This window comes from Abramis brama (genome assembly GCF_963993115.1).
Source record: "Abramis brama genome assembly, chromosome: 11".
Taxonomy (NCBI): Eukaryota; Metazoa; Chordata; class Actinopteri; order Cypriniformes; family Leuciscidae; genus Abramis; species Abramis brama.
Window position 1 is genome coordinate 39223921 of NC_139973.1, and position 27732 is coordinate 39251652.

The 27732-nt window shown below is 39.4% G+C and overlaps 2 protein-coding genes across 6 annotated transcripts in view; both read right to left on the reverse strand.

Annotated features, from left to right (window-relative positions):
* Positions 1-1518: 1518 nt before the first annotated feature.
* On the reverse strand, positions 1519-22962 carry tgm2b (transglutaminase 2b). Its single transcript, XM_084129735.1, has 13 exons — positions 22876-22962; positions 19586-19765; positions 15128-15346; positions 14906-15024; positions 13143-13271; positions 10368-10548; positions 9106-9244; positions 8845-8948; positions 6964-7203; positions 6613-6888; positions 5415-5575; positions 4545-4681; positions 1519-2316 (listed from the first exon to the last, which is right to left on the reverse strand). Exons 1-13 carry the CDS (start codon positions 22877-22879, stop codon positions 2166-2168), a joined length of 2040 nt encoding a protein of 679 aa, XP_083985861.1. The 5' UTR covers positions 22880-22962; the 3' UTR covers positions 1519-2165.
* A 1580-nt stretch (positions 22963-24542) lies between these two features.
* Positions 24543-27732, reverse strand: part of quob (quattro b) — a 55797-nt gene continuing 52607 nt past the window's right edge. For all 5 annotated transcript variants that reach the window (XM_084127921.1, XM_084127920.1, XM_084127919.1 and 2 more), the window contains exons 20-23: positions 27252-27368; positions 26248-26454; positions 24830-25020; positions 24543-24691 (exon numbers count right to left, since the gene is read on the reverse strand). In XM_084127921.1, coding sequence (XP_083984047.1) covers positions 24650-24691; positions 24830-25020; positions 26248-26454; positions 27252-27368 — 557 coding nt within the window. In that variant the 3' untranslated portion in view covers positions 24543-24649. The remainder of the gene's footprint in view (positions 24692-24829; positions 25021-26247; positions 26455-27251; positions 27369-27732) is intronic.

Consider the following 27732-nt stretch of genomic DNA (forward strand, 5'->3'; position numbering starts at 1 on the left):
TTCTAAAGGGACCATCAAAATAAAGTGTTACCGTAATTACTAATTCAAGTACCTACTCAAAAGAGTATTTGATTTCGGATGCAGCCATGCTGTTGATATTTGAAATCACCAAAACAAAGTGATAAAGTGTTAAAGAATAAAGTGTTCAGTCTGATCCAGTTTCTCAGTAATCGGTTACTGCACCTTACTGGTGCTCCTCAAGTGCTCTCTGGTGCTTTTTGACTGATGGGAAATTTAATGTTTTTTTGTTTTTTTTTTACTTCATCGGAATGGTGCGAAACTTGGTAAAGATTTTGCCACTTGCTATGTGAACACACACACACACACAAAAAATCACGGACATGATTCAAAAAGGTTAAATGGTCCTGAAAAAAATAGTCACATTTGTGCTCCGGATTTCATCTAGTGAAATCTTTTGGTACTGCCGCCAAACAAAATCTCACTGAAAGCTCTTTTTTTTTTAGATATCTAGCTCAAATTTGGAACACAACTTGTTTAGATTTATGGCTTTGATTTTCTTGTATTTTTAGAATTAAAAGTTTTTGAAAATATAGATTTCATATAAAAACTTTTTTAAAACTTTTTTCACTTCAGCAATAATTTGCCAAGTGTCGTCTTTAAAAAGAGATCAAACTTGAGTCTGTGCTTTAGACCTGAAAATTAAATAAAATTTAGTCGTAAATCTTGAATACTTTTTGCTCAAAACGTGAATAAATGGATAATAACTACTGCGTAAATATAATATAGTACAATAAAATCCCATAAAAAATATTAAATAAAAAACATTATCAAACTAAAATATAGTAGTACATTCCTTTCATTGAAATAATGCGAAGAGCTTAGGGTTAAATGAGGAATTGTTTGAATAGTGGTTAGAGACATTACAAGTCCAGTGAACTATGCCTAATAAATGATGTGTGTAATGTGTATTTTGGATTGATATTGATATAAAGCAGTGATATTGAGGTGAAGAGCTGCCAGTAGGGAACACAATCGCATGCTGTTGAGTATCTAGGGTGTGTCAGAGGAAATTTGTCATGAAAACACATCACCTGAGGGCTGACTTTAACACAGGAGTGCGTAAGATATACTTTATCATCTGTTTTCACCTTTTAAAAGTTAAATTTTCTTTGCAAATTCCACTTAAACATATGGGTCAATGATGAAGTTCATTCTGATTTAATTACATTTTAAAAATAAATACAGTTCACTCTCATTCATCTCCTGTACTTCTGCTGTATGTACATTAGGAAATACAAGGATTCATTGTAATGGTGAGTTTATTTATTACCTGTTATGAAAAAGTGAATGTGGTCAGAAAACAATGGCAAATATCAGATTAGTCTGAAATGCTGCATGTAAATGTTTATATGCTCTATAGCAACAGTGTTTGGGAAAGGCTTCCTCTGTCGGCACATGAATTGTAACGTGCTGAGGTAATCTACTAGTGTTTGTGTTGATAACACCCTTCTGGACATTATTTGAAGTAGATCAAACAGGTGCAAGTCTGTACAGTGATTAAACTGAAGAAAACTTTTAATGGGGTCATTATTTTAGGAATAAAACAATACGATTAAAATTAAGGACCATATTTCAGTCATACGTGGACGAACCCATCACTCAATAGGCATCATGATACATTTTCACTTTTGAGAATAGATTTGGCTGCTTATAGTTTTAAGAACTGCATTTTTAGATTCTTCGTCTGAGCCTTTTACATGATACAGACTAAAAACACCCCATCCAAGATTATAGCATATTTTTTAATGAAAAAGTAATAGCTGAATATAAAAATATATTTGAAGCAAAAACATAAAGCTGCATGTAAAATGTTTAGTCTCGCATCTAAAAATCTCAATGCCACATTGCCATCTCTTCAATGCATCATTTTCATTCTTTTGTTTTTTAAAGTATAATATGCAGTGTGGCTCCAAACACACATCCAGGAATGTGCATGCTTCCGTGTCCTAAAAATGAAAGGATTGCACACTGTTCTCTGCTTAAAAACATGCGGTGCGTGTAGAGTATGTGCTGCTAAGAAGCCAGAAACATAGTGCGGCTTTTCACATTCTTAGAAAAAATACAGTATATAAAAGATTGTGTAATACTCTCTGAATAATGATAAGTAGAAGGAACATAGATCCGCTTTTCTCCAGCGAAGACTCTCATTTTCCGATGATGACGTTCCTGTATCCTCTAACGTGGCCCAGCTTGTCACTGTCAAAATCCACCACGAGTTTGCGCAGGCCGGACTGAGTGGGAGTGAAGTAGATTTTAACTTTGGCCTCCTGCCCAGGTTCGATGGTGGACTCCAGCCTGAGACGAACAAATATTTACACGTTAGAAATCTCACAGATTCTCGTCTATTCATATCTCTAGTCTGAATAGTGTTTATTCAAATATAGACTATTAGACTGTTTCCTCGCTGTGTTTAAAGGTTCAGTCGGTTCTAAAAGTCTGAGATCACTTTGAAAATCTAGGATTAAACAGAACAGCTGAGATGCAATTTGATGATAAAAGTCTGATGGTGAATTATTTAGTCACATGATTTGTTGAGGTAAAGACTTTTTGGATGCACATCTACAAATGTATTAGTTAAATGTTTTTTCATCGTAGTTTTAGCATATCTTCTTGCCGAATAAAATTTTTCCATCACAAGCAAGCATATAAGTTTATGGCTAGCACTTCATTTTACAGTTCTTTTCCACATATACATACGCTGAAAAAACACCTGATTTTTTAAGTTGTAACTAAAACAAAGACGGAGTATGTTTTTCTTTAAACAGAAAATACTATTTCAGTCTTTTTACTTCAAAATGTCATGTTTAATTCAGTGCGTTACTTGCCGAATTTACTAGCAATTTCTAGCATTTCTACACCAAAATTTTCTGGATGATTATACAGTAGGTCTCTGAACCACCCATGTAGTTGCCTTATATTACTCACCACGTACTAGGTAAGTACACTGTAAGTTTACGTGTATTTTGTGAACTGCATTTGCATCTTGGTGCTTATACAGTATTTATTCAGGTGATATCCCAAAATGTGCATAAAATATGTGAATGGAAGCCCCAGGCTAGTGATTTGTGTATATCACACACAAACAATAATTTAAAGTGGCCCTATAATGCTGTTTTAAAGGCTCCTAATTTTGTTTCGGAGACAACAGATTTACATGCACATTAATTTTCTCATAATCTCCACTGCAGCATCAGCATCGTCTGAAACGGTTCGATCGAAGATTCAGTCTCTCTAAACCCCGCCTCTCTGAGAGCTGCTCTGCTCTGATTGGTCAGACGGCCCAGTCTGTTGTGATTGGTCAGAAAGCAAACGCTCATTATCATATCTGAATCTCAGCTCTTGATCACAGTGATGCGAACAGTAACGATGGCGTGGGTTTTACCGTATCAGTCTCATCAAAGTGGATTTGCTTTGTCAGCAGAAAACAGCGTCTTCTCCACATGAGCAACACGAACCAAACTCTTCCAGTCTCAGAGAAACTACAGTGTTTGAGGGCGGAGCAAAGAGACGCTGTTCAGCCAATCAAGAGCAGAGGCTGGCTTTATGCAAATTAGTTCCTAACCTACGCAGGATCATCAGGAAGTGAGACTGGAATTACCATAGACAGTATAAGAAGTGGACAGAGCCATCTCATTGGAACTCAATTGAGACAAGTGAAGCCCATTTTTAGCGATTTTTTAGGACTTCCGTTCCTGACGCGCAGACTCAAACAGAGCTTGACGACGTAGATGTGACGTGAGCAACCCGTCTGTCTTCTAGAGGCTGTGGCACGAGAAATCTGAATCATTCCCTTCCGAAACTTGCAGAGACGGAGAGTGTGAGTAGGAGGTGTCCATGAGCTTGGAGCAGGAGTAACTTTTGCTAAGTATTCTGATTAATTATTTTGTCATTTTGCCTCCATGTCCCCCCGATTGCCCGCGAGCTTCTCCTCCCGTCCATACGGTAATCTCTCTACTGTGCGACAGAGAGTCGCGTGGTTATGACGCAATCGTTAGCCTACTTTTACAAAAACAGCTTCTACGGGGCCATAACATAAGCTACAAGGTAATGGAGCATTTTATACATTGTCGTGGTTCTTTAGGAATAAATAATGGACAAATGGAGTCTTCAAACGCCTCAGACGTAAAGTTATTCACTGTCAAAGTGACGCCAAAATGAATGGGAGTCAATGGAATGCTAACGCAAGTGAAGTTCTGCTACAAGATGGTGGCACGCGGCCGGCTTCAACTTCCGGTCGACTTCCTTCCCGCTTGGGAATTACTGATGACTCGTTTCAGTTCAGAATCACTTCTTTCTTTTAGGAGACAAAAAACTCCATTTATCTGCACTTTAATCTTTGAAACTTTTCACAGCTTTTACATTTACAAACAGCTTTATTACACACTACATGAAAGGGAATATCTGAAAAACCACAATAAGGACACTTTAAGCTGATTACCAAAACTCTGCAGTGTGTTTGTAGCCATCGTTTCTCACTCTCTATTGCACTTTCTCATTCTACTAAAGACAGTTTGTGTTCTTACTTCTCGGTGATGCTGCTGCCGCCCGTGAGGTTGGCGCCCTCTATGGTGAAGCAACAGCTTTGCAAGGGTTCGGGCAGCGGGTTCTGTAAGGTCAGCTCTGCCGCCAGCTTACGGTTCTCTTTGGGTTCTCCCAGAATCTAGAACGACACATGAATGAATGAATGAATGAGACATTTATAGGTAAAACTTTATCTTAACTTTGCAACTACATGTCAACTAACTCTTATTAGAGTATTAGTAGACTGTCTGCTTAATATCTGCTAACACTTTATTTTGATGGTTCACAAACAGACATTCTACTGACTATAAGTAACTTGGCAACTACAAGTCAACTTATTCTACTAACCCGAACGCTAACCATAACAGTCTACTGACAGTCCACTAATACTCTAATGAGAGTTAGTTGACATGTAGTTGTAAAGTTACTTACAGTCAGTAGAATGTCTAAAGTGGACTATCGAAATAAAGTGGAACCCATTTATATGGGTTAATCTCCTCAACCACCACAAGTGGTACATCAACACATACATCAACACACACATACATCAACATACACACACATCAACATACACACACATCAACACACACATACATCAACATACACACACATCAACATACACACACATCAACATACACATACACATACATCAACATACACATACATCAACATACATCAACATACACATACATCAACATACATCAACATACACATACATCAACATAAACACACATCAACATATACATACATCAACATACACACACACACACACACACACACACACACACACACATACATCAACATGCATCTGATAGCTTGTGCACGCCTGGTGTTGTCATGTCCACTTGTGATGGAGGTGAGCGTGGTCGTACCCTGATTTTGATCTCGGGCTCGTCCAGCACGATGTCCCGCATGGCCATCACAGCTTCCCTGGTGCCGTAGTCGATCAGCATAGCGCCCAGGCGGATGAGGTTATCCTCCATTAGATTATTACAGTACTTACTGTAGTTCAGCCTCAGGGGAACCTTCCTCTCTGGAACAAACACACAACACGGTGAAGACACAACATAATCAAACACTAACTCAATAATATTGAATGGAAAGTCAATATTAATTATGGTTAATACTATATACATATCATAATAAACAAATCAATTGTTATTACTACAACTAATAATAATAATAATTAAAGCATAAACACAAATTATTATAAATAATAGGTAAAAGTCAGTAGTAAAGTCACTCTCAGAAAAAAAGGTACAAAAGCTGTCACTGTGGCGGTACCTTTTCAAAAGGTACACCTTTGTACCTAAAGTCCCTCAAAGGTACATATTGGTACCAAACGTGTACATATTAGTACCTAAATGGTACATATTAGAACGTAATGTCCCAGTGACAGCTTTTGTACCTTTTTTTCTGAGAGTGTATAAACGGAAAGTCAGTATCAATTCTGTTTAATATTATTTCAACATATTTTATAATTAAAATTTTAAATATATACTGTATATATATAAATGTAAATAATCTAACAAAAAAAATATTTTATAGTATCCTTGTTACACGTCACATGTAGTTACTATAGTAATAACTATAAATTATGCATAATTACATGAAACTAACCCTAAACCAAAACCTAATCCTAACTCTATAATAAGTATGTAGTAAATGAATATTACTAAGCACTTAAACGTATAATAACACTGTAACACGGACACCTTAAAATGAAGTGTAAACAAAAATTATTGTTATTACTACTAATACTAATAACAATAAAAAAAAATTAATAAAAATTATTAAAAATAAAAATTATTGAATATTGGATAATATTAAAAATAGCCATTCCTTCTGTTCTACAAAAGCCATAAGCCACGCCAAGCCATGCGTTACAATCACTTTACAATTACAATACCATTACAAACATTACAATACTGTATGCATATGCACATGTATGTAAATGCTTGGCCAATGCATTGCTAATGCACTTGAGGCAAGAGTTTTCATCAGATGTCTGTGCACATTTGCATTCTGAATCACACACACACACTCCACACATCAGTAAAGAAAGCGCACCTCCTCCAGGAGCCAGTTCCACATTGAGCAGGTCTTTAAAGCCACACTCTCGGCCCACGACTCCGTTATAAGACACGGCACGCGACGCAAACACCAGACGGCACTTCTTATCCTCCTCGGTGTTATTCGTCGCTATCGCAAACACGTCAAAGTCGCAGCCCTTCCTGATCCCCGAGGACAGCTTGATGCTGATGTGAAGCCCAGTGTTCGCTTGCTGCTGCTGCAACTTGTTCTGGTGGTTTGCTTTCTCAAAGACCCGCCTCTCCTCCTCAGAGCCTGGAAGAGGTTGTTGAAATAAGTCTCCTTATGTTGCGATACTGAAAGGAAGTGCACTTGTTTGTTTATCCCTACCTTCAGGATATTTGTACAGGTGTGTGATGTCTTCTCTCTCATCTCGGCCCACGCTCTTGGTGCTGATCTTCTGTCCCACTTTTTGGTCATACACGATTTTTCTTGTGTTCCCATCTTTATACCTCAGATAGTGCACTAAGTCTGCGTTCACCTCCGCGAACACAAACGCAGCGTCGTATTTAAAGGTGAGCTCTCCCTCTTTTATGGCCCGCACAGGAACCGGCCCGCAGCAGAACACGCCTGAGAGAACACACATTTCAGATGAGGCTAAATCTGTTCACAAGACTAGGATTAAAGTCAAGTCAAGTCATCTTCATTTATATGGCGCTTTTAACAATGTAGATCAGGGTTCACCAATCTCGGTCCTGGAGGGCCACTGTCCTGCAGAGTTTAGCTCCAACACACCTGTTTGAAAGTTTCTAGTATGCCTAGTGAGACCTTGATTTGCTGGTTCAGGTGTGTTTAATTGGGGTTGGAGCTAAACTCTGCAGGACAGCGGCCCTCCAGGACCGAGATTGGTGAACCCTGATGTAGATTGTTCCAAAGCGGCTTTACAGAGATACAAGGATAGTTTAAAGTAACAGAGATTGTTTTGGCTTTATAGCAGTTCTTGAATAAAGTTATTTTCCAGCTAAAGTTAATTTGATTGTATTAACTTAGGGGCTAACACGACACCGTTTTAACAGGAAACTCTACACAGACTTTAAACGCAAAACCTGTGAGAACGCTGATGGCGTGCACATGCGTATTACGAGTTCAGTCTATTGGTATGCGCGTTTGAATATATGTGCGCAGGTTTGTAATTCCCTACAAACCAAGCTACCAAAAATACTTGTCTGGCTTTAACATTTTTTATACAGAATTTTATCAAATTAAACTATCTATCTATCTATCTATCTATCTATCTATCTATCTATCTATCCATCCATCCATCCATCCATCCATCCATCCATCCATCCATCCATCCATCCATCCATCCATCCATCCATCCATCCATCCATCCATCCATCCATCCATCTATTGTTCTGTCTATCTATCTATTGTTATGCCTATCTACTGTTCTGTCTATCTATCCCTCCATCCATCCATCTATCTATCTATTGTTCTGTCTATCTATCTATCTATCTATCTATCTATCTATCTATCTATCTATCTATCTATCTATCGTTCTATCGTTCTATCTATCTATCGTTCTATCGTTCTACGATCTGTCTACATAGATATATATTTTTTTGGTTCTATACTTGTTGACACAGTATAAAAAAAAGATTTGCTTTCCTGGACTAAAGGGAGGGACAGAATCCTCTCAAGTTTAATTAAAAATGTTTTAGTTTAAGTTTCGAAGATTTAAAGTCTTACGGGTTTTGAATGACATGAGGGTGAGTAAATGATGACGGTCTGCAAAAAAAGATTTTTTTACCCAATATTTTTGTCTTGTTTTCCAGTACAAATATCTAAACATTCTTAAATCAAGATACATTTACTTGAGTAGCAAAATTACAAAATATATTACATTTTGTTTCCTGATTCTGAGTGTTTTTGCTTAAAACAAGAACAAGTATCTGCCATTGAGGTCAGAAAAATAATCTCGTTTTCCCTTTGAATTAAGTTTAAGTAATTTTTCTTACACCACTGACATATTTTTCTTGTTTTTAGCATAAACACACTTAATTTTGATAAATATTTCCTAAAACAAGACTCAAGTCATTTTGATTCTCAAAGTAGATGTATCTTGATTTAAGAGAGTTTTGATATTTGTGCTGAAAACAAAACAAAAATATCAAAATTTTGCAGTGCAGAATGTTCATTTTTGGTGAACTATCCCTTAAAGTTTGAGAAAGTTTGATTTCCTGTATGACAGGAAGAAGAGAGTCTACACACCTTCACTTTTCTCCTGTGGCGTCGGGTCACTCGCCTGCCAGCCGTCGAATCCTGGAGGGAGATCGGGTCGGGTCATCCAACTCTCAATCCAGCAGTGGTAGTTCCTACAGCAGAACATGTTTTAAAAATGTTTTGAAGTGTCCAAATATATGCTTTTTAACCTAATTTTTGAGGTTTTATATTTCTAAACTGTAGATTTTGATTGACAAATCACGTTCTGCATGAGTTATTTTTATAAAAGTGTTTTAAAAGAAGTCATACCATATCATATCTTTGGTGCTGCTGCGGTCTAGGTCACCTTTCTCGTTGAAGAAACGCTCGATCACAAGGTTGCTGTTGGTATCATGGGCAGAATAGTAGTTTGTGACCACCCTGCATGGGATTCCCAGAGCGCGAGACACTGAGGATAAACACAACAAGAACCTGCTTCATCTGTTCCTCATTTCTCTCGTTTTACACAGTATAATGCACTGCATCTCAACTGCTTTTCCTTTAGACATTGACTGGAGGCCTAATGCTGAACCAAAACTGTTTATTGTACAAAACTAACAAAACTGTCCTTAGAATGAAGCAAAATGATGAACGGCACAGGCCCAAAAACATGTTGTTACAGTGTAATTATGCATTTAAGTACTGAGTAATATTAATTAACTACATGTACTTACTATAGGGTTAGGTTTAGGATTAGATTTAGTTTAGAGTTAGTTGCATGTAATTATTCATAATTTATACTATAGAAACTATTTGTAACGTGTAACAAAGTGCATGTTACCATTATTACCATGCCAGAATAGGAACATTTGCACTTTTGTAGATGCATAAGGAAACAGTGATTTACCATCCAGACACTGAGTCAAATACTGTATTATACTAAATTACCATTTTAGTGAAAACTAATTTTTTTTGTCATTTGGTAATATGGTTAAAAATATCACCAAATTAACTTGCCATTTATACAATTTTGCCCCTCCACTTTGGAGGCTAAGATATTTCTGGAACTTTTGCTGGAATCTACGGAGCCCCTAAAGGGACACTCAAAAATTTTTTGCAAATTACCGATCTTTGCAAATGCAACATTTTTCTGAACGCAAAGTTTCTCGGGGGAACACAAACATTTTGCGAGCGAACATAAAGTTTCTTAGGAGAAAGAAAGAAATTGCAAAAGAATGCAAATGCATTGACAAAATATTTTTCCTGCCATCTCAAATTTTTTCCTTCACCATACTATGTTTTATTAACAAAGTTCGGCAGGAGCACGTTCAGATATAACCTGCCCAGTCAGCACGAGGAGAGGCTTTTATACAGATCTGGCTTACCTCTGTTCCATCACAGTTTTTCCAGCATCTCCATTATTTCTATCCCAGCCCGGGCCAAATTCAGAGCTAACACGTCAAACACAAATTTTTTATCCTGTATCTGATTATATGTAAGTGTGAACTTGTGAAGTCGCTTTAGGGGCTCCGTAGGTTACAGTGGGGAACCAATTGAGAAGCACTACATCAGCTAATAGGATAATTTAATACCTGTACAGTTGATGGCTGCAAAGACCCAGCACTGTCCATATTTCACCCCCATACAGGAGCTGTTGTACCAATTCCTCAGGATCTGAACGCTTCCCCTCCAGAACATGGGACTCACGCCTCCTTCAAACGTGTTTTTCCAGCAGCCCTCCAGGACACCATCGTCCCTGTCGTTACTGTTAACCTGGGGAGGAAAAAATCATCCTAATCCGTCCACTGTCTTTTAACTTACAGAAAATCACATGAAATGGATGAGTGTGAATAATAATTTTATCATGGAAAAACATTTATAATTTTGTTCCAGAAACTAGTGAGCTGCCTACCTAGACATCTGATGATGCAAACGTTGATGATATAAATTACGCTGCATTATAAAATATATTGTTTTGGGCAACTGATGTCCTTAAGACTGTCTTTTGGTATGGACTTGATGATCATCTGCACCAGCGAGCCCCAGCAGCCACTTTCCCGGGAACCTTTGTCGCCTACCTGGATCATGTGCTGGGGTTGAGTGGTTCAGCCTTCACCGTAGGTGAAGCTGAAGAGGACATCACCACTCAACCGCAGTCATCAGCCATCTTCGCCATGCCACCCATCTTCATCCCGAGCACCAGCATTATCAACTCTGCACAGCATGCCAGTCACGCCGAGCCCGCATCTAACGCAAGTTCCGCAGAAGCCAATGCCGACAGCGTCATGCCCGCCGTGCGAGAAACTGACAGCATTGCATCCACAGAGTGGTTCTTCACGCCGGTCCCGCCTTGCTTGGAACTCCCTCCATCGCTGATCCCATCGAGTTTAAAGCCCTCCTCGCCGCTGGTCCCGTCCAGCACAGAGCCTTCACCTTCACCGCTGGTCCCGTCCAGCACAGAGCCTTCACCTTCACCGCTGGTCCCGTCCAGCATGGAGCCTTCACCGCTGGTCCCGTCCAGCACGGAGCCTTCACCGCTGGTTCCGTCCAGTTCAAAGCCCTCTTCACAGCTGGTTCCGTCCAGCTTAAAGCCCTCATCGCTGGATCTGCCCAGCACAAAGCCCTCATCGCTGGTCCTGCCCAGCACAAAGCCCTCATCGCTGGTCCTGCCCAGCACAAAGCCCTCATCGCTGGTCCTGCCCAGCACAAAGCCCTCATCGCTGGATCTGCCCAGCACAAAGCCCTCATCGCTGGATCTGCCCAGCACAAAGCCCTCATCGCTGGATCTGCCCAGCACAAAGCCTTCACCGCTGGTCCTGCCCAGCACCGAGCCCTCATCGCTGCCCAGCACCGAGCCCTCATCGCTGCCCAGCACCGAGCCCTCATCGCTGCCCAGCACAGAGTCCTCTTCACCGCTGGCCCTGTCCAGTCCAGTGTCAGAGCCTGACAATGCTGGTTCCCAGCATGTCTTTGAAGTCCCACCCAGCCTCCCTCTCCCGCCTCCTCTCGTCTGTCTTCAGCCTTCCTCATCTCCTCTGCCTCCTGTCAGCCCTGTCACTCGTCCACTAGAAGTCAGTGGATTGGTGGGCTCGCTGTGGGGCTTCCAGTCCCCAGCATCATCCTGGACTGTGGATTCCTGGGTTCCGCCTCCAGCCACTTCGTCCAGGATTCCACATCGGCCCATCGCTCCACTGTCTCACCCTTGGCTCTTACCTCCCTCAGCTCCACCGTGGTCCTTCAGTTCACCAGTTCCGCCAGGCTCCCTCGTCCCCCCGGATTCGCTTTGGTCCCTCGTCGACCTTCCCTCGCCTCTGGACTTCTCTCCTCTGGCTTCGCCTCGTCCCTTCGTCCCCCCGGCTCCCTTGGACTCCTCTCTCCCTTCTGCTCATCCTTTGTCCTCAGTCCCTCTGTCTCCACCGCGCCCTTCAGTAACCCTGTCTACACTTTGGTCGCCTGAGCCTGTGGATTCCCCCGGTCACTCTGAAACCTCTGCTCCACCGTGTCCTAGCAAACTTCCGTCTTCTCCCTGTCATTCCCTGTCTTTGGTTCCGCCCTGGTCTCCTCTACCACCTGCCTTGCTTCCGTCAGTCGGCCCCCTGGAGTCGTCAGTCCTGCCTCCCCCATGGCTCCTCCCTTCGCCTGCTCCGCCCTGGTCCTCCGAGATTCTACTACCATCCTGGAGTCCGTCCTTCTGCACCCGGTCAACCTCCCCGTCACAGACTCCAGGATGCCCATCCCCCCTAGCGCCTAGCGGGAGGGGGGAGTAATGTCACATTCACCGTCTGTCATCGTTCTGTCTTCGTCTTCACTACAGTTCCCAGAATCCTCCTTGTTTCCACACCTGAACTCACTGCCTTCATTACCCACCTGTTCGTCTTCATCATCACCTTCATCACCTGTCTTGTGTTCATCTGTGTGTGTATTTAAGTTCCTGGTTTTCACTCTTCACGGTCGGTCAATGTTTATGTTATGCTTTAAGTCAATGCTCTGAACGCACGCTTCCTGTTGTTTGTATTTGCTAAATTTGAGAATTAAAACCTTTGTTTCTTCATCTTCGTGTTCGCCTCCTACATCATCCACCCAGAAGCCTGACAACAGTACTGGGAAAAGTACTGGCACTTGTGTTAAAATGCTGTAAAGTGAGAATGCTTTCAAAAATAAAATCACAAATTCAATTTATTTTTAATTTAACTTCTATTAACTAATTCAAATCAATATATGGTGTAACGACCCTTTGCGTTTAAAACGGCTTTTGTCCAGGTACACTTGCGCATAGTTTTTCAGGGAGCTTTGCAGGAAGGTATTAACATGCCTAAGACTTTTGCACAGTACTGTATATTTTTATGTTTATGTTTATGTGCACTGACCATAGCACTGAGCACTCGTGTGACATAGATGACGTTTCTGCGCCCAGAACAGTCCTTCCCAGGGTTCCTTTTGTGTTTGGGGTTCATGTCAAGGATTCTTAAACAGGTGTCCAGTATGCCCTCCTCGAACTACAGGACAAAACACAACAGGGAAACAATTAAAACATGTGCAAATAATGCACTCTTGCATACTTCCCTTCACTAAAACAGGTCATTTTTTTCCTAAAATCCCCGTAGGAAAAAAAAGAAATCTGAGATCCAGCGAGCAATTAAGATTAAATGGCTAGGCACATTCTCAAACTCCTGCTTCCAGATGTTTTGCCTGAGGAAAAGATATTGGTAATCATGCATGTGTTCCAAATACTCAGAAGAGATTTCAACAATGCCTCAAACTTCTGCATTTAAAAACCAGAGATCTCAATATTAACATTTCCCAACATTTCTCAGAGTATTCTTTCAATGATCCACATGAACTAATGTGCCATATTTACAATGAAAAAAAAAAAAAATCTTCATCTTCATGCAAAAACAGGCTTTATTTTCTTCATGCTTTTTTTTTTCTTTTTGGGTGATTTGGATTATCGTTAGCTAAAACTTTTTATGACAAGAAGTTACTTTAATTGAAATATAAATTAATATTAACAGAAATAAAATTGGAGAGGCACTTCAAGAGCGTCCGCACACTGCACCAAAGACAAGAGACGTCAAAAAAGCGAGATAAAATCAATGATTTTACTGAAAAATGCGCCAAACGTTTCAATCACGTGACCTTTATCAATGCCAAGTTCGCAATGAAAAATTACCATGTAATTTTTGCCTCTTGTTCAATTTAATTAATTCAAATAAGCTAAAGTAATGTGATTTTTAACATTTTGTTACAACTTAATTTCATTGTGTTCAGTCACCCTAATATATTTGTCCAGCTAGTTGTTAACAAAAATTATTCATGTAGTTTTCACACAAATGAATTAAGTAAACTTCAGTTTTAGTGGATCTGTAGTTCCCAGCATGCTTTGCAAGGGACTGCATTAGGAGGAGGGTAAATTTAGGGATTAAAGTGTTATTTTATGTTTTTCAGTAAAAGGAAAGATGTTGTTAGTTAATGTTAGTGTTTAATGTTCAGTTATGTTAGAAACTTAGAGGACTTTCTAAGTTTCTAACATAACTGAACATTAAACACTAACATTAATTAACAACATAGAGGACTTTCTGCAATGTTTTTGAATTTTGTGGTTACCATTATGCAGAAGAGTGGTGACTGTGTTTAGGTTTGGGTACGTGGAACTATATATCTATTAAACCTCACATATTTAGTGTTACAATGTAAAAAGTGGTTTTAATTAATTGAACACAAGTATTTCACTGTCATTGGAAGTAACTGTAGAGTCAATGTAGATAAACTGATAATATTGGCAATTTAATCTAGGCAGGATAAAATTTAAATGTAGTTAACATGACAAAATTTTCTCTATTAGGAATATCAAAACTTTAGGAAATGACACATTTTTTTTAGCAGTCTTTTTGACTAATTGATTTTAAGTTCATACAACAAGATTACAACAAATAATTTCAAACTAATTAGATTTTGTTGTAAAAATGTATTTTAATTTCGTGGAAAAGTTTTCCTTCATTTAATTAAGTTCGTTCAACAGCTTATTTTTTTTAATGAGTGTCTCCGCTGTCGTGTGTTGGACGGTCTTTAGAGCTCATTTAGGAGTTGAGATCATGAGATTATGAACACGTGTAATCGTGCATGTTGGTACCTGTCCAAAGTTCCAGGCTAATGGGATGGGGTGATTGGTATCGCCCCTGAAGATGATGCCATCCTGGGCCAAAACATACTCCGCCAGTTTCTCCTCGCTGTCCATGTACACCACATCTCCTGTGAGTCAGATTATGGGTTGAGCACGCAGAGATCTTACTCATAAGGAACAGGATATCTGTGTCTATAATCCTAAAGCGTGTGTGCATCTGTTTGTACTCACTCGGACACCAGGGATTGAACAGCAGTATGAACTCAAACTGGATGCGCTCATCTAGCGTCAGGACGTATCGGCCGATGGGAGCGTCGGGCGCGGGACACACAGACAGACACACGGTGTCTGCGGGAGGACTGGTCACGGCAGCGCTCCAACACGAGCTGTCGATCTCATCACTGAGACCGAACACGGCCCTGGTCCCGTACTGCTCCACCGGCTGAGGGCCTACACCATCACAAACACATTACTGACTGACCAATCCTGCTCTTTTCTTTACAGAACTGCCAACACAGGCTCACTGGAAAAACATGCCTGTTGCAACATTTTTGCAAAAAGCAAAATACGTACCAATACGTACATATCACTGCAGTGACAGTAATGAACACTAGAGGCAGTAAAACAGCAAGCACTTCTAACCGGTGTCACACACAATTATGATTACAGGGGCAGATTATGGATTAATAAAGACTTATTTTCATGCGGCTCTATACACAATTATGTTGTGACCTCAAAACACTTTTTACCATAGTGCATGACTTGTAAACGAATATATCTTGGAGCTTGCATCACTTAACCAGCTCCATATCTTCACGTTTTACTGACGTGCTAAGCTTGCTTGGTAGCTCAGCTGGTATAGAGTTGTACTTGTGATGCAGAGAACTTTGGTATGAATCCAGTGAAAGACGTGTCGTGATAAAAGAGCTTGAAAACAAGCTTGAATTGCATGGATATGATTGCGTATTAATGTCACATTTGCTTTTGTTAACACGGGTAGGTTTGGGGTTTAGTGTAGGTGTACGTTATTTTAAAATAGAGTATTAAGCTTTTAACGCCATTCACCGGACATTTTAATTCAGAACTGCAGTGATATGTACAAACTCCAACGCAATAAAACATTGACATATTCACGTTCATCTGTTCCGGAAAAAAACGAAACACTTTATGCGCCACTTAAGGCCTATTTATACTTCTGCGTCGAACTGCCGCCGTAGCTACGTCGTAGGCTGTGTGTAGCGCGGGTACCCTACGGCGTACCCTGACGTGCACCTCTCCAAAAATGTAACAACGCGTCAATTCTACGCGGACACAAGCGCTGTGATTGGTCTGCCAGAACCCCTCCCTCGGGGTTTCACATGCTCCCTAGGTGCGCGTCAATGCGGACAACGACGCAGAAGTATAAATTAAAACCAACACGTTGCCTACGGCGTATAGGCTCCGGCGTAGGTCCGACGCAGAAGTATAATGAGGCCTTTACTGGACATTTCACTTTGAAACTGTCGCGAAACGTGCGTTTTGCAAAAATGTTGCAAATAATAGTCCTATAACAGACTTATCCTGTCTTAGATGATTAGTTGAAAACACGTAGTCAAACAGTCCGAAACTACTTAGTTGAAATCACGTCGTAAACCAGGACCGACTTATTTTCAAACATATTTCAACGTTGAAAGACAGTAATTGTTTACTGGGGTGTGTTTGGATAGTTTCAAATGCAATTTTATGGAAATTCCCCCGAAAAATATTCAATGCTGTTGCCTCACTTATAAAAGTGACCAGGGAAGATATACATATTTTATTTATTTTCCACATTTAAAAATATATATATATATATTGAGAAGATTAAATGTATAATGTTACAAAAGATTTATATTTCAAATAAATGTTGTTCTTTTGAACTTTCTAGTCATCAAAGAATCCTAAAAAAATAAAATGTATCACGGTTTCCACAATAATATGAAGCAGCACAGCTGTTTTCAACACTGATAATAATCAGAAATGTTTCTTGAGCAGCAAATCATCATATAAGAATGATTTTTGAAGGGTCATGTGACACTGAAGACTGGAGTAATGATGCTTTGATCACAGGAATAAATTACATTTTAACAACATAGAAAACATTGATTTTAAATTATAATAATATTTCACAATTACAACAAGCTCAGTGGAACAAAATCATCAAAATCATCTATTTGATGGTGAATCCCAGCTAACAAAAATATGGTCTATGAATTTTTTGCTAACGTTTATATTAAGTTATGAAAACGTTATTTCTGATTGTTCTCTGAACATTAAAAAAGTCCAGTTTTTTTTAAAAAAAACAATTTTTTTAGGAAACATTCCATTCTTCAAACATTATGGGAACATTACTTTTAAATGTTCTCTGAACACTCTGAAACAAGAAGTAAGATTTAAAAATGTTAGACGAACCTCCAACTAAAACATTTCAGAAAAAAAGTTCCATGAATGATGTATTATGTTTTTGTGCTAATATTTAGAATTAAAGACCAGATAACTTTGAACGAATGTTCTATTAACGTTACTGGAAGAATATTTGACAGAATCTTGCCCGAGCCTTAGGGATGTTCTGAGAACGATTACTTTTAGCTGGGAACTTAAAAGTATTCTCTGGAAATGCAGCTGCTATAATGTTGCTTCGCGGCACGACAACCTTTCCACATTCAGCGTGAAGGAGTCCATAGGGATGCAGTTTTTAGTCTGAGTTCATTAGGCCTGATATAAAGTTCACATTGTTCCAAACTTAAAGATATTCACAGATACAATCAGCGGTTTGAACGAGAATGTTTCTCAATGTTCCCACCAAAATTCCCCTTATTTTGATCCTAAAGGCAGTCAGGAATGTGTCAACGAATGAGAATGTGTCTCTGAATCTCACATCTCACTGAGTCTATGACCCTGCGTTTAAAGGGCACACACTGGAATTGTGTGCTCAGACTTGGAAGTATTCCAGATAAGCCCCCCTCGCTCCACATTTCCCGTCAATACAACAGCGTAACTTAAACAACAGTGTCAGTGAATCTGTTGATCTTTTTCGGGAAAGAACTGGGGACACCCAGTTTGTCTGGGTGTAACAATTAATGCTTGTCTGATGACCTCTTTAAAGTCACCATGAAATCAAAATCAACAATTCTTGTGTTTTTTTATGGAACATTGCAGTTTTTATTCTAAATGATTTATCTGTGCACATCATTATTGTTGTAAATTCATGTGCCTCGTAATCTTTAATCAAAACAACAGCGAAATCTCTTCTCTGATGACGAGGGCGGGGCAACCTGTCACTCACACGAGATCCACCAATAGCAAACCACAACCATCCAATCAATTCCTCACTGACAAAATCAAGCCCCGCCCACATTTGTTATTGTTCCAGAAGCGTTTCACTTGGATATACGTCACAATAAGAAAAGACTAGTGCGACTTCTGTTTCATGCCGACTTTATTATCACATCAGTCTGAAACTTTATTCAAAACCAGTCACAACAAGTGAAACGGTGCATTCTGATTGGTTTCTGCAGTATCATGACGCCCACTCTGAAATCTTCCCCTGTACATTAAACAAATAATCTTCTGATTGGCTGACTGTGTCATAGTTCTGAACAAACACCTGGTTTGGAGATGTCACTGCATGCAAAAGACATGTTTATGCTTGTTTATAACTTATTAGAACTAGATTTTTATACATACATTGGCCCATGCAACTAAGAAAGACAAAGAGAGTTTTCTGAATGTTCACCAAAACAAATAGTTTTGTATTTGACACTAATGATAACTTCTAAGAGATTTACATGGGCGATATCTCGTCACAAATTCCGTCGAACGAGCCAGAAGGTCTTGTTTTCTTGACATCAGAGTTATCTGAGTCTGAGCAGAGTTTTTCCTGTCGGTTACACACTGCGGTCTCAATGATGTCTTTGTTATCTCTTGTTCCAGCACCTCCTCTCAGCTCTAACACGGCAGAATCTATTACATGGAAAAGTCCAACAAGATCCCTGGCAGTGTTAACCTTCATCCTCAACATCAACTTCTTGATCTTTAATAAAGGAGGAACTTGATCTCTTTGGAAAATAAAACTGTCGAACAATTGCTTCTGAAATAATTCCTTCCTACATAATATAGTATGGGGATGTGGAGATAGGGAAGAATGGATTATTATGACAAACTATTTCATAAACATTGGTGTCTTTTTCATATTGCTATCTCAGGCATTTTAAAAAAGCGATGAGCCTGAGCGTTAAAGTGAGTCTGAGTTAAACGAAAATGAGTTTCAGAAATACTTTAAAAAAATTGGGTTAATTCAGTAGACCCCTGACAAGACTGTCAACACTATTATTAAGTACATTAAATAATAATAATTTAAAAATAATAGCTTACCAAAATAGTCACTTATCTTGACTTATCGTGCTTTATTTATAGTAAAAAGATGATATAAGTCATCCCTGGTACTAACAAAAAGCTTTAACTGGCCAAACGTGGTGAGCTGGTCAGTCTCTACACTGATGGTTTTCAAGGTGTTTTGACCACTTGGTCATGCTTGCTGAAACCAGCTAAGATGGGAAAACCACTTTAGGCTATAGGGTTTAAGGCAGATGTCAGCAAACCTGACGTCAAAAACACACTCTAAATTCCTCGGCCTATGTAAACACACACACACCTGAGCCGCTGCATTACCTGTCTCTGCAGTGATGCGCATCTGACTGGATCCAGGCTGGTAAGAGCCAGAGTTCAGATACAGGCTAATGGTGAAGGCCTGTCCTCGGCGTACGATCAGCCGATCCGTGCCGTTCAGATCCGTGTGGTGGTCCGTGTTATTGAACTTACACGCCAGATCCCAGGTGCCGATGTCTAGAGCTGAATGAACAGAGGATAGAGATCTTTACAGCTCTCCATGAACATGACCACACGCATCAAAATCCAGGACTTTATAGATAAAAAAACGATCATAATCCAAGTTTATACAACAATCCTCCAATCCCATGTTTGCTCAAGACAAACTGTCCGTCTGTTTATTAGTGTTGTGGATTTTACTGTGACTCTTTTTGCATGTTAAATCGTTTTGCCAGTAAGTGATAAGATACTGCACTGTATACATGAGTCTCAATCGTTCAACAGCTTAATTCAAAACACTTCATTCGGGAAAGAAACAAGTGACTGTTATTATGACTAAGTCATTGCATCATTCTTTCAACCAATTCATTGAATGAAACAAATGACTTGAATTATATATCATTTTGTATAGTGTAAATAACTGAAGTGAACATTTTTCATCAGTGTCGTGAGAGAATCCTGCGATCTCCATTCTAAGCAAAGAAAAATCAGGATTCTCAATTTATCCAGAATCATGCAGCTCTAGCTGATATCATCAAACCCTTATTTATAGCGACACATTTCATCACATCTAATCAATTCCCAATGGATTCAATTAAGTCTCATGATCCTACATGCCTCTTTAAATATCCAGTTTTACTATGGCCTATCAAATTACAGAAGTAAAAGGGGTTGTGAAGAGCATATATATATATTAGCACTCCCATTATGCATGGCACTCCAAGGTTCTTCTAAAAATACAAACCTTGTCGCCTTGTTTCTGCACTCGTTAGTGAGCAGATTTAGAGCAAACTGCTTGACCTCCCGCTGACCACCATGCCATTCACAGCATTTAGGAGACAAGAGCTTCAATTCCCTATTTGCTCTGTTTACATTCTGCACATCTATTTTAGGAAGATGAGGTTTGACTGCATTAAAGGTGAAGTTAAGGGGGAAACACACTGGGGGAAAAGGGAATATCACTTACTTTCCCTTCTGCATGTGCTTTGAATAAAAGTCACAATAAGTGTGTCAGTTACAAGCAAACAAATAAAAAAGCACTAAAATCAAGCCATGATTCAGTGGATCTGGAAACCGCCCGTCTAATGTGATTATAAAGTGAAGTTTTTGCACAATGCACAGATCTGTTCTGTGTGTTTCAGATCTGCTGAGACTGAGATGCATGAGTGTTTCTAATAAGAGCATTGGTGAAGAATGCACAGCTCATGTGAAGCATGTTGATGTTTAACAGATGCCGTCTTCAAGGACACTGAGACATGTCTGAACTTTGAACTCTCTCAATGTAGCCTATCATTTCTCATTCATCCTTTCCTTATGCTTTTTACATTTTAATTTGATGAAATTGTATTTATAATTAATACATTAAATGTGAGACTTTTCAGCACAGAAAAAAAAATCAATGTTTGTCCTGTTTGATATTAAGGTCTTGTTCAGATAAACTAACTTGTTCTTTGGTTTCAAGATGCCTTCAAAATGTCATTAAATATTGTGTAATTTGTGTTTTGGGGTGCAAATTTTAATACAAAAAATATTGTAATAATGAGATGGAATTTCTGCAATGACATCATTATAATACCAACAATATTGTGATTGGTCTTTATTAAACATCTGGGTAACGTGATATTAATGGAAAGTTTGGGGAGTCTTTGTCTATCTATCGATCCATCTAGGAGACAGAAAGAGGAAGGTTCAGAGAGACTCATGGGAATGCGGATCAAGTTTCTTTCTTTAGTGTGTTGTAAACCAGCTCTGCGGTGAGAAAATTAGTCTCAGACCAGAAAGAAAGTGTGTGTAAGTGTGTGTGTGTGTGTGTGTGTGTGTGTGTGTGTGTGTGTGTGTGTGTGTGTGTGTGTGTGTGTGTGTGTGTTAAATGGGGTATGTGCGCAGTGGGGTGTTCTCTGTTTTCTCTCAGTAAACCCTCTGTCGTAATCTTTACCACATCTTCAATCCTGTTCTAAAGAGATGCCGCCTCCATCAGTGTGTGTGTGTGTGTGTGTGTGTGCGTGTGTGTGTGTGTGTGCGCGTGTGTGTGTGTGTGTGTGTGTGTGTGTGTGTGTGTGTGTGTGTGTCATCGCTGGCTTACACGCCTCTGTTTAGCTTTCAGGGTGATGCTGGTGATATTCTGAGTGTATTGTAGACTGAACTGTCTGCCAGAATAAACTATAGCGAGCCTCAAAAATATCTGCCCGCATTTCAATGAACAAGTGACCGGATGAATAGACTGGATGAAAACAAGTGAAAGAAGATTTTATAAGTAGCTGAGACTAGAGAAATAATGAGTCTTTGACTCTCCTCCCTTATTAAATTCTTTGCTGTAATTTTCCATTTATGGTTGGGACACTGGTGTACTATTTTAATCATTATGACCCTTGGTAAATATTTTTAGTGGAGTGCCTGTAAACAGCTGTGTGTAGATCTGAAGACATCATGTGTGTGTGTCCTACTACAGAACCTCATTCACTGAGACGTTTACATACAGTGGAAATACAGTACACAGCAAACAGGAAAATAGACACCACACCCGCCACTCATGACATGCCATATATAAACCCAAAACTGTAAAACTAATGTACTATTCACACAGAGCAGAGATGCTTAAATGAATATCTCTGCTTCATTAGGGGTGTTAAAGAACTACAGTCAATGAAACTGCTAAAAAATTAACATTCACGACCAATATGGTATGAAAAGACTGCAAATAAATACAGTAGTTGCTGTAAACAATCAACATGTGCATTTAATAACGTGAATTGACCCATCATGGAGCGCGCCCACACACACAGTAAATGAATGAATAAATGAATGAGAATTAATTATAGTACAAATGCATGTAAACATCAGGTAACCTAAAATGGTGGTAACATAAAATTGACTGGCTTTATTCAAATATATGATTTAATATTACATAATTATTTTGCATTAGCCTACGTTAGGTTGCACTCTAAAAGTTTTAAAGGCCAGATCAGATTAAATAAATTCATATGGCAACTGCTGCACAAGTTAACTTTTTATACTGTTATGCAAAACATATTTCTTATAGGCTCGATGCATGTGGGAAACATTTAAAACAAATATTACTTCATTCATAGAATCTTAAAGTTTATAAACATGAATAGAGTGTGAAACGCACTTACCCATGTTAATACTGTAATGTAGAGTGTTGTTCTGTGTTCCAGCGGTGTGCGTGTGTGTTCAGTCAGTGATAAGTCACTGTGTGCGCGCTCTCAGACACGCGCGTCTTTATTGTCCGGCGCGACGCGTCAGAGGGTCACGCCCACGCGCGTGTAAGAGCTCGCGGACAGTAACACTAACACACATACGCGTACATTCAGCTCAATCATTCTGTATTAACCTCACTATTTTAGCGTTTTTAAATAATATTATTTTTAAACTTTAATCAAAATGACAATTAAGTGAATTTTAAATCATTGTTCTGCTTTGGTTTGTTTTGTCATTACTCCTGCTGCTGCAATGAAAAATTTACAAAGAAAATGGGATTAACTAAACATTATTTCAGGTGGGGTTTTTTGTAATTTGGGATGCATTTCTTTGTCCCCACTTTCCATCCTGCATTTTATTTTTTATTTTTTTGTAAAATCCCTTTAACTAGCAAAAGCCAGTCCTGTAATGAGAAAATCCAAGTGACATGATTTTGGTGGGCAAGCAGCAGCACAAACATCCGTAAGGATTGAGGAATGTGAAATCTTGAAATCAAACACAGACAGGTCAACATTATTCCTTCTGTGGTTTTCACAGGATGTTTTGCAATATTTGCTCTGTTTTTCAATGTGAGTAGTTCACTTTCATTCAAAGTTTACAGAATGAGTTTGATTCTTTTTGCTATCCAAACAGCCAATGCTTGTGATGATGATTTTCTTCATTCATATTTTCTTATGCATATGATTTTTCTCTTTATTAAAGGAATAGTTCACGTAAAAATGAAAATTCTGCCATCGTTTACTCACCCTCAAGTTGTTTCAAATCTGTATGAATTTCTTTCTTATTCTGAACACAAAAGAAGATATTTGGAAGAATGTAGTAGTAGAAGTATTTTTTTCCTACTATGGAAGTTAAAGGGGTCCATCAACTCTGGTTACGACATTCTTCAAAATGTCTTCTTTTGTGTTCAGCAGAAGAAAGAACTTCATAAAGGCTTGAAACAACTTAAAATGGTGAGATGACAGAATTTTAATTTTTAAGTGAACTATTCCTTTAATTCCATGCATATAACCTCCATCATATTTTCAAGTATTTAGTTCATTTATGTTTATCCTTTATTTTATTTGATATCCACTTGTATTCATTTGTTCATATGCTTTAAGAGATATTTCTGGCTTGTTTCCACTGTGGACGTGTTCCAGCTACTGCTTGTGTAACACTGACACTGACAATTGGTAGCTCAAGGCAAATGTTTGTAAGATGCAAGAAACGTGTTTTAGAAAACGCTTGCTTTGCTGTCTTTATTCTTAAAGTGTCAAAACCACAACATGTCTGTCTATTTCTGCAGCTGTAGCATATGTCACACTAACTGGATTCATCACTTTCTTATTATAAAACAGTTCATTTAGAATCATTCCATTGAGAGCCATTCACATTATTTCATGAAGACCAGACATTTATTTTATCAAAGGACTTTTCTTTAAAGATTACACATCTGTTTTTGTTTTATTGCCTCTACAACAAAGCTAATTAGAAACAGAAAAATGAGTAAAAAAGAAAAAACAGTAAAACACAGGTTTGTAGGTTTAACCATTAAGAGTTAGTTGAATGAACCAATGTTACTCAGTCCCACAAAAATAAATAAATAAAAATAAACTTTATTTTAGAGTTCCACAGGATTGATAGTGTACCATATATAATGCATGATAAGGTCAAATGCATGATTACAGCATAAACATACATGATGGGCTATACTTCAGTGGACTTTCCTATGATGCCTGTCCCTTGAACCTGTGAAGAACAAAGAGGAAATTAAAATATTAATAACCAGAATAATCCAAATCTTGATTATGTCAAAAATGGCAATGTTTTACAAAATGCACAATGTCGATGTTTCAGAAATAATAGATGAATATTGTAGGCCCGTACGTTAGCGCATGGCTGGTCCCTGGTTGGGTCAGGTAGGTTAGTGGGTTCAACGTTGCATTCCTGTTTTTTCGCGCCAATGACGAGCACCTGGGAGGGGGCGTGTTCACAATCTCCACCAATCACAGATGGGCAGCTGTGGCCAGAACTACTGAAGCAGCTCACACTTTCTCCTGAGGACTCTGAACTCTCCACTGAAACACAACACATTAAAACACGCAGTTAGAAATATATACCGCATATATATTTCAATATGTGCTCCTGAGTATTGATTTATTTATTTGACAGAACATATACATCCTTTTTTATTAAGTTTGCAGCTGACAATATTAATAAGTTTGTAGCTTTCCTGTAGCTCGAACAGTAGAGCGTTGGCGTTTGAAACACCAAGGTCATGGGTGCGATTCCCAGGGAAAGCAAGAACTGATAAGAATGTAAATGTGTACCTAGAAATGCAATGCAAGTTGCTTTGGATAAAAGCGTCTGCCAAATGCATAAATGACAAAAAATCTTGGTCAAGGGTTGCTGCGTGCAATCATTTTTTATTCCATCTGACGTGAATAAATAAATAAAACTTTTGGCCACTAGGAAGGAAGGAAGGATGGATGGATGGATGAAAAGATGGATGGATATATGGATGGATGGATGGACAGACAGACAGACAGAGACAGAACGATGGATGGATGGATGGGTTAATGGATGGGAGAAAGGAAGGAAGGGAGGAATGATGGATGATGGAAGGAAGGATGGATGGATGGATGGATGGACAGACAGACAGAGACAGAATGATGGATGGATGGAAGGATGGGAGAAAGGAAGGAAGGAAGGAAGGGTGGATGATGAAGGAAGGATGGATGGATTAAGGATGAATGGGATTAGGGAAGGAAGGAAGGTTGGATGGATGGATGGATGGATGGATGGACGGACAGACAGACAGACAGACAGACAGACAGACAGAACGATGGATGGATGGATGGATGGATGGATGAATGAATGAATAGGATGAAGGAAGGAAGGAAGGAAGGAAGGAAGGAAGGAAGGAAGGGTGGATGATGGAAGGAAGGATGGATGGAAGGAAGGATGGATGGATTAAGGATGAATGGGATTAGGGAAGGAAGGTTGGATGGATGGATGGATGGATGGATGGACAGACAGACAGACAGACAGAACGATGGATGGATGGATGAATGAATGAATAGGAAGGAAGGAAGGAAGGAAGGAAGGAAGGAAGGAAGGAAGGGTGGATGGATGGGAGAAAGGAAGGAAGGATGGATGGATAGATGGAATTTTTAAGACCAAAATATGTATTATGAAACAAGGTAAATTTTAAATTGCACTTCTAATGATCACAAATTTAAGACATTGCAAATCATATTTTGAGTGAACTACTTTCAGAACAGACATCGTGAAGTAGGACGTACCAAGTGCACTCTGGTTTCCACTCTCCTGGTCTAAATCATCTTCCTCCAGGATCCCCGAAGTCCCGTGTACGTAGCGGACAACATCTCCACTGCCAGGACGGCCCACGGGAGACGGGGATCCCCACCCAGAGGAGGAGGACGAGTGACTCCCAGAGGAGGACGTACAGCTGGTCGAGCCAACAGAGTTCAACCGGAGAACAGGAACACCTAGAATATTACACAGAGCTTAATAAGGCTAGTCAAAGCTGGGTTATGGTCAGTGTTTAACTATAGGGGCTTTCGCACCAGTTAGAGAGAACTAATGGTTCACCTAGGAACTTTTTCCTGGTTGCATTTGCACCGCCAGCAGGAACTTTGAACTTTATGTTGTAACTTTTATTTTGACGGCGAGGCGGACCTTTATTTTGACGGCGCTGAGAACACCAGAGAATGAGCACACAGCGCTCGCATTCTCCGTGTTCATTAGTTTACGATCTGTCTATAACAGGCCTGTCTAATACGTTATTATATAGAACTGTTATACATAGAAAGTAGACAGTAATGAAAAGTTATTAGCATATGGCACGTGGTTGACGTCCAGTGTCACTAGCTGAGCAGAAATACATAAGTTAATCATGTTTCTCTTGGTCCCCTCAAAGTTGCGTTGGATTTTCTCCTCAGCGAAAAGATTAAGATGCCCATCCATCACTGTTTTCCATGTTCGTACGAGTTCGTTTGTGGAGTAAATATATAGGCGATAATCTGTGTGTTTACAGCTTTTTTTTAAATGGCGGGTGCTGGTGTTTCGCGTGCGTTCGGCCAATCAGCGTCACGGATAGTTCTTGTAGTGCTGGTTTAGACCCGACTCTGAAACAGGAGCTAAATTCGTTCCTCCAAAGAGTTCCTAGAACTAAAATCATTCCTATTTCCTGCGGTGTGAACACGCCAAAATCTGGGTACTTCCACCAATAGGAACTCTGAAAAGGTTCGTCCGGTGCGAAAGCCCCTAATGACTGGTGTTTCACCTCGTCCTGTCAGAGCACAGTTGATGGCTCGGTCGTTGATGGCCATCTCACTGGGCTGGATATCCATGAAGGGTTTATGTCCGATTCCCATGAACACCCTCTCCTGCATCCGGATCTCTGTGTGAAGATCAGCACAGACCCTCAGCGTTATGGGGATTGACATTAACTCTTTTTGCTCACCAGGTACTGTGGCAAGTGGTTTTCCAAAGTTACCAGCCACACATTTTCACTGACCACAATTTTGACAATGATACCATGGGGGAAAAACTGCCATATATATATATATTCTTAATATTATCTCATAATTTGGCAGCAGGTTTATTAGGCTACTGTCACTTTAAGAACTGACACATGGACCTATTATAGTGTTACACATGCATTTTCTTTCTCAATTGTTTACATTCATTTAAAACAGAACTGACTGTGAATACTCACCAAGGCCGGCATTTTTATTTTGTGTGCTTTTGACTGTTTAAGAGCA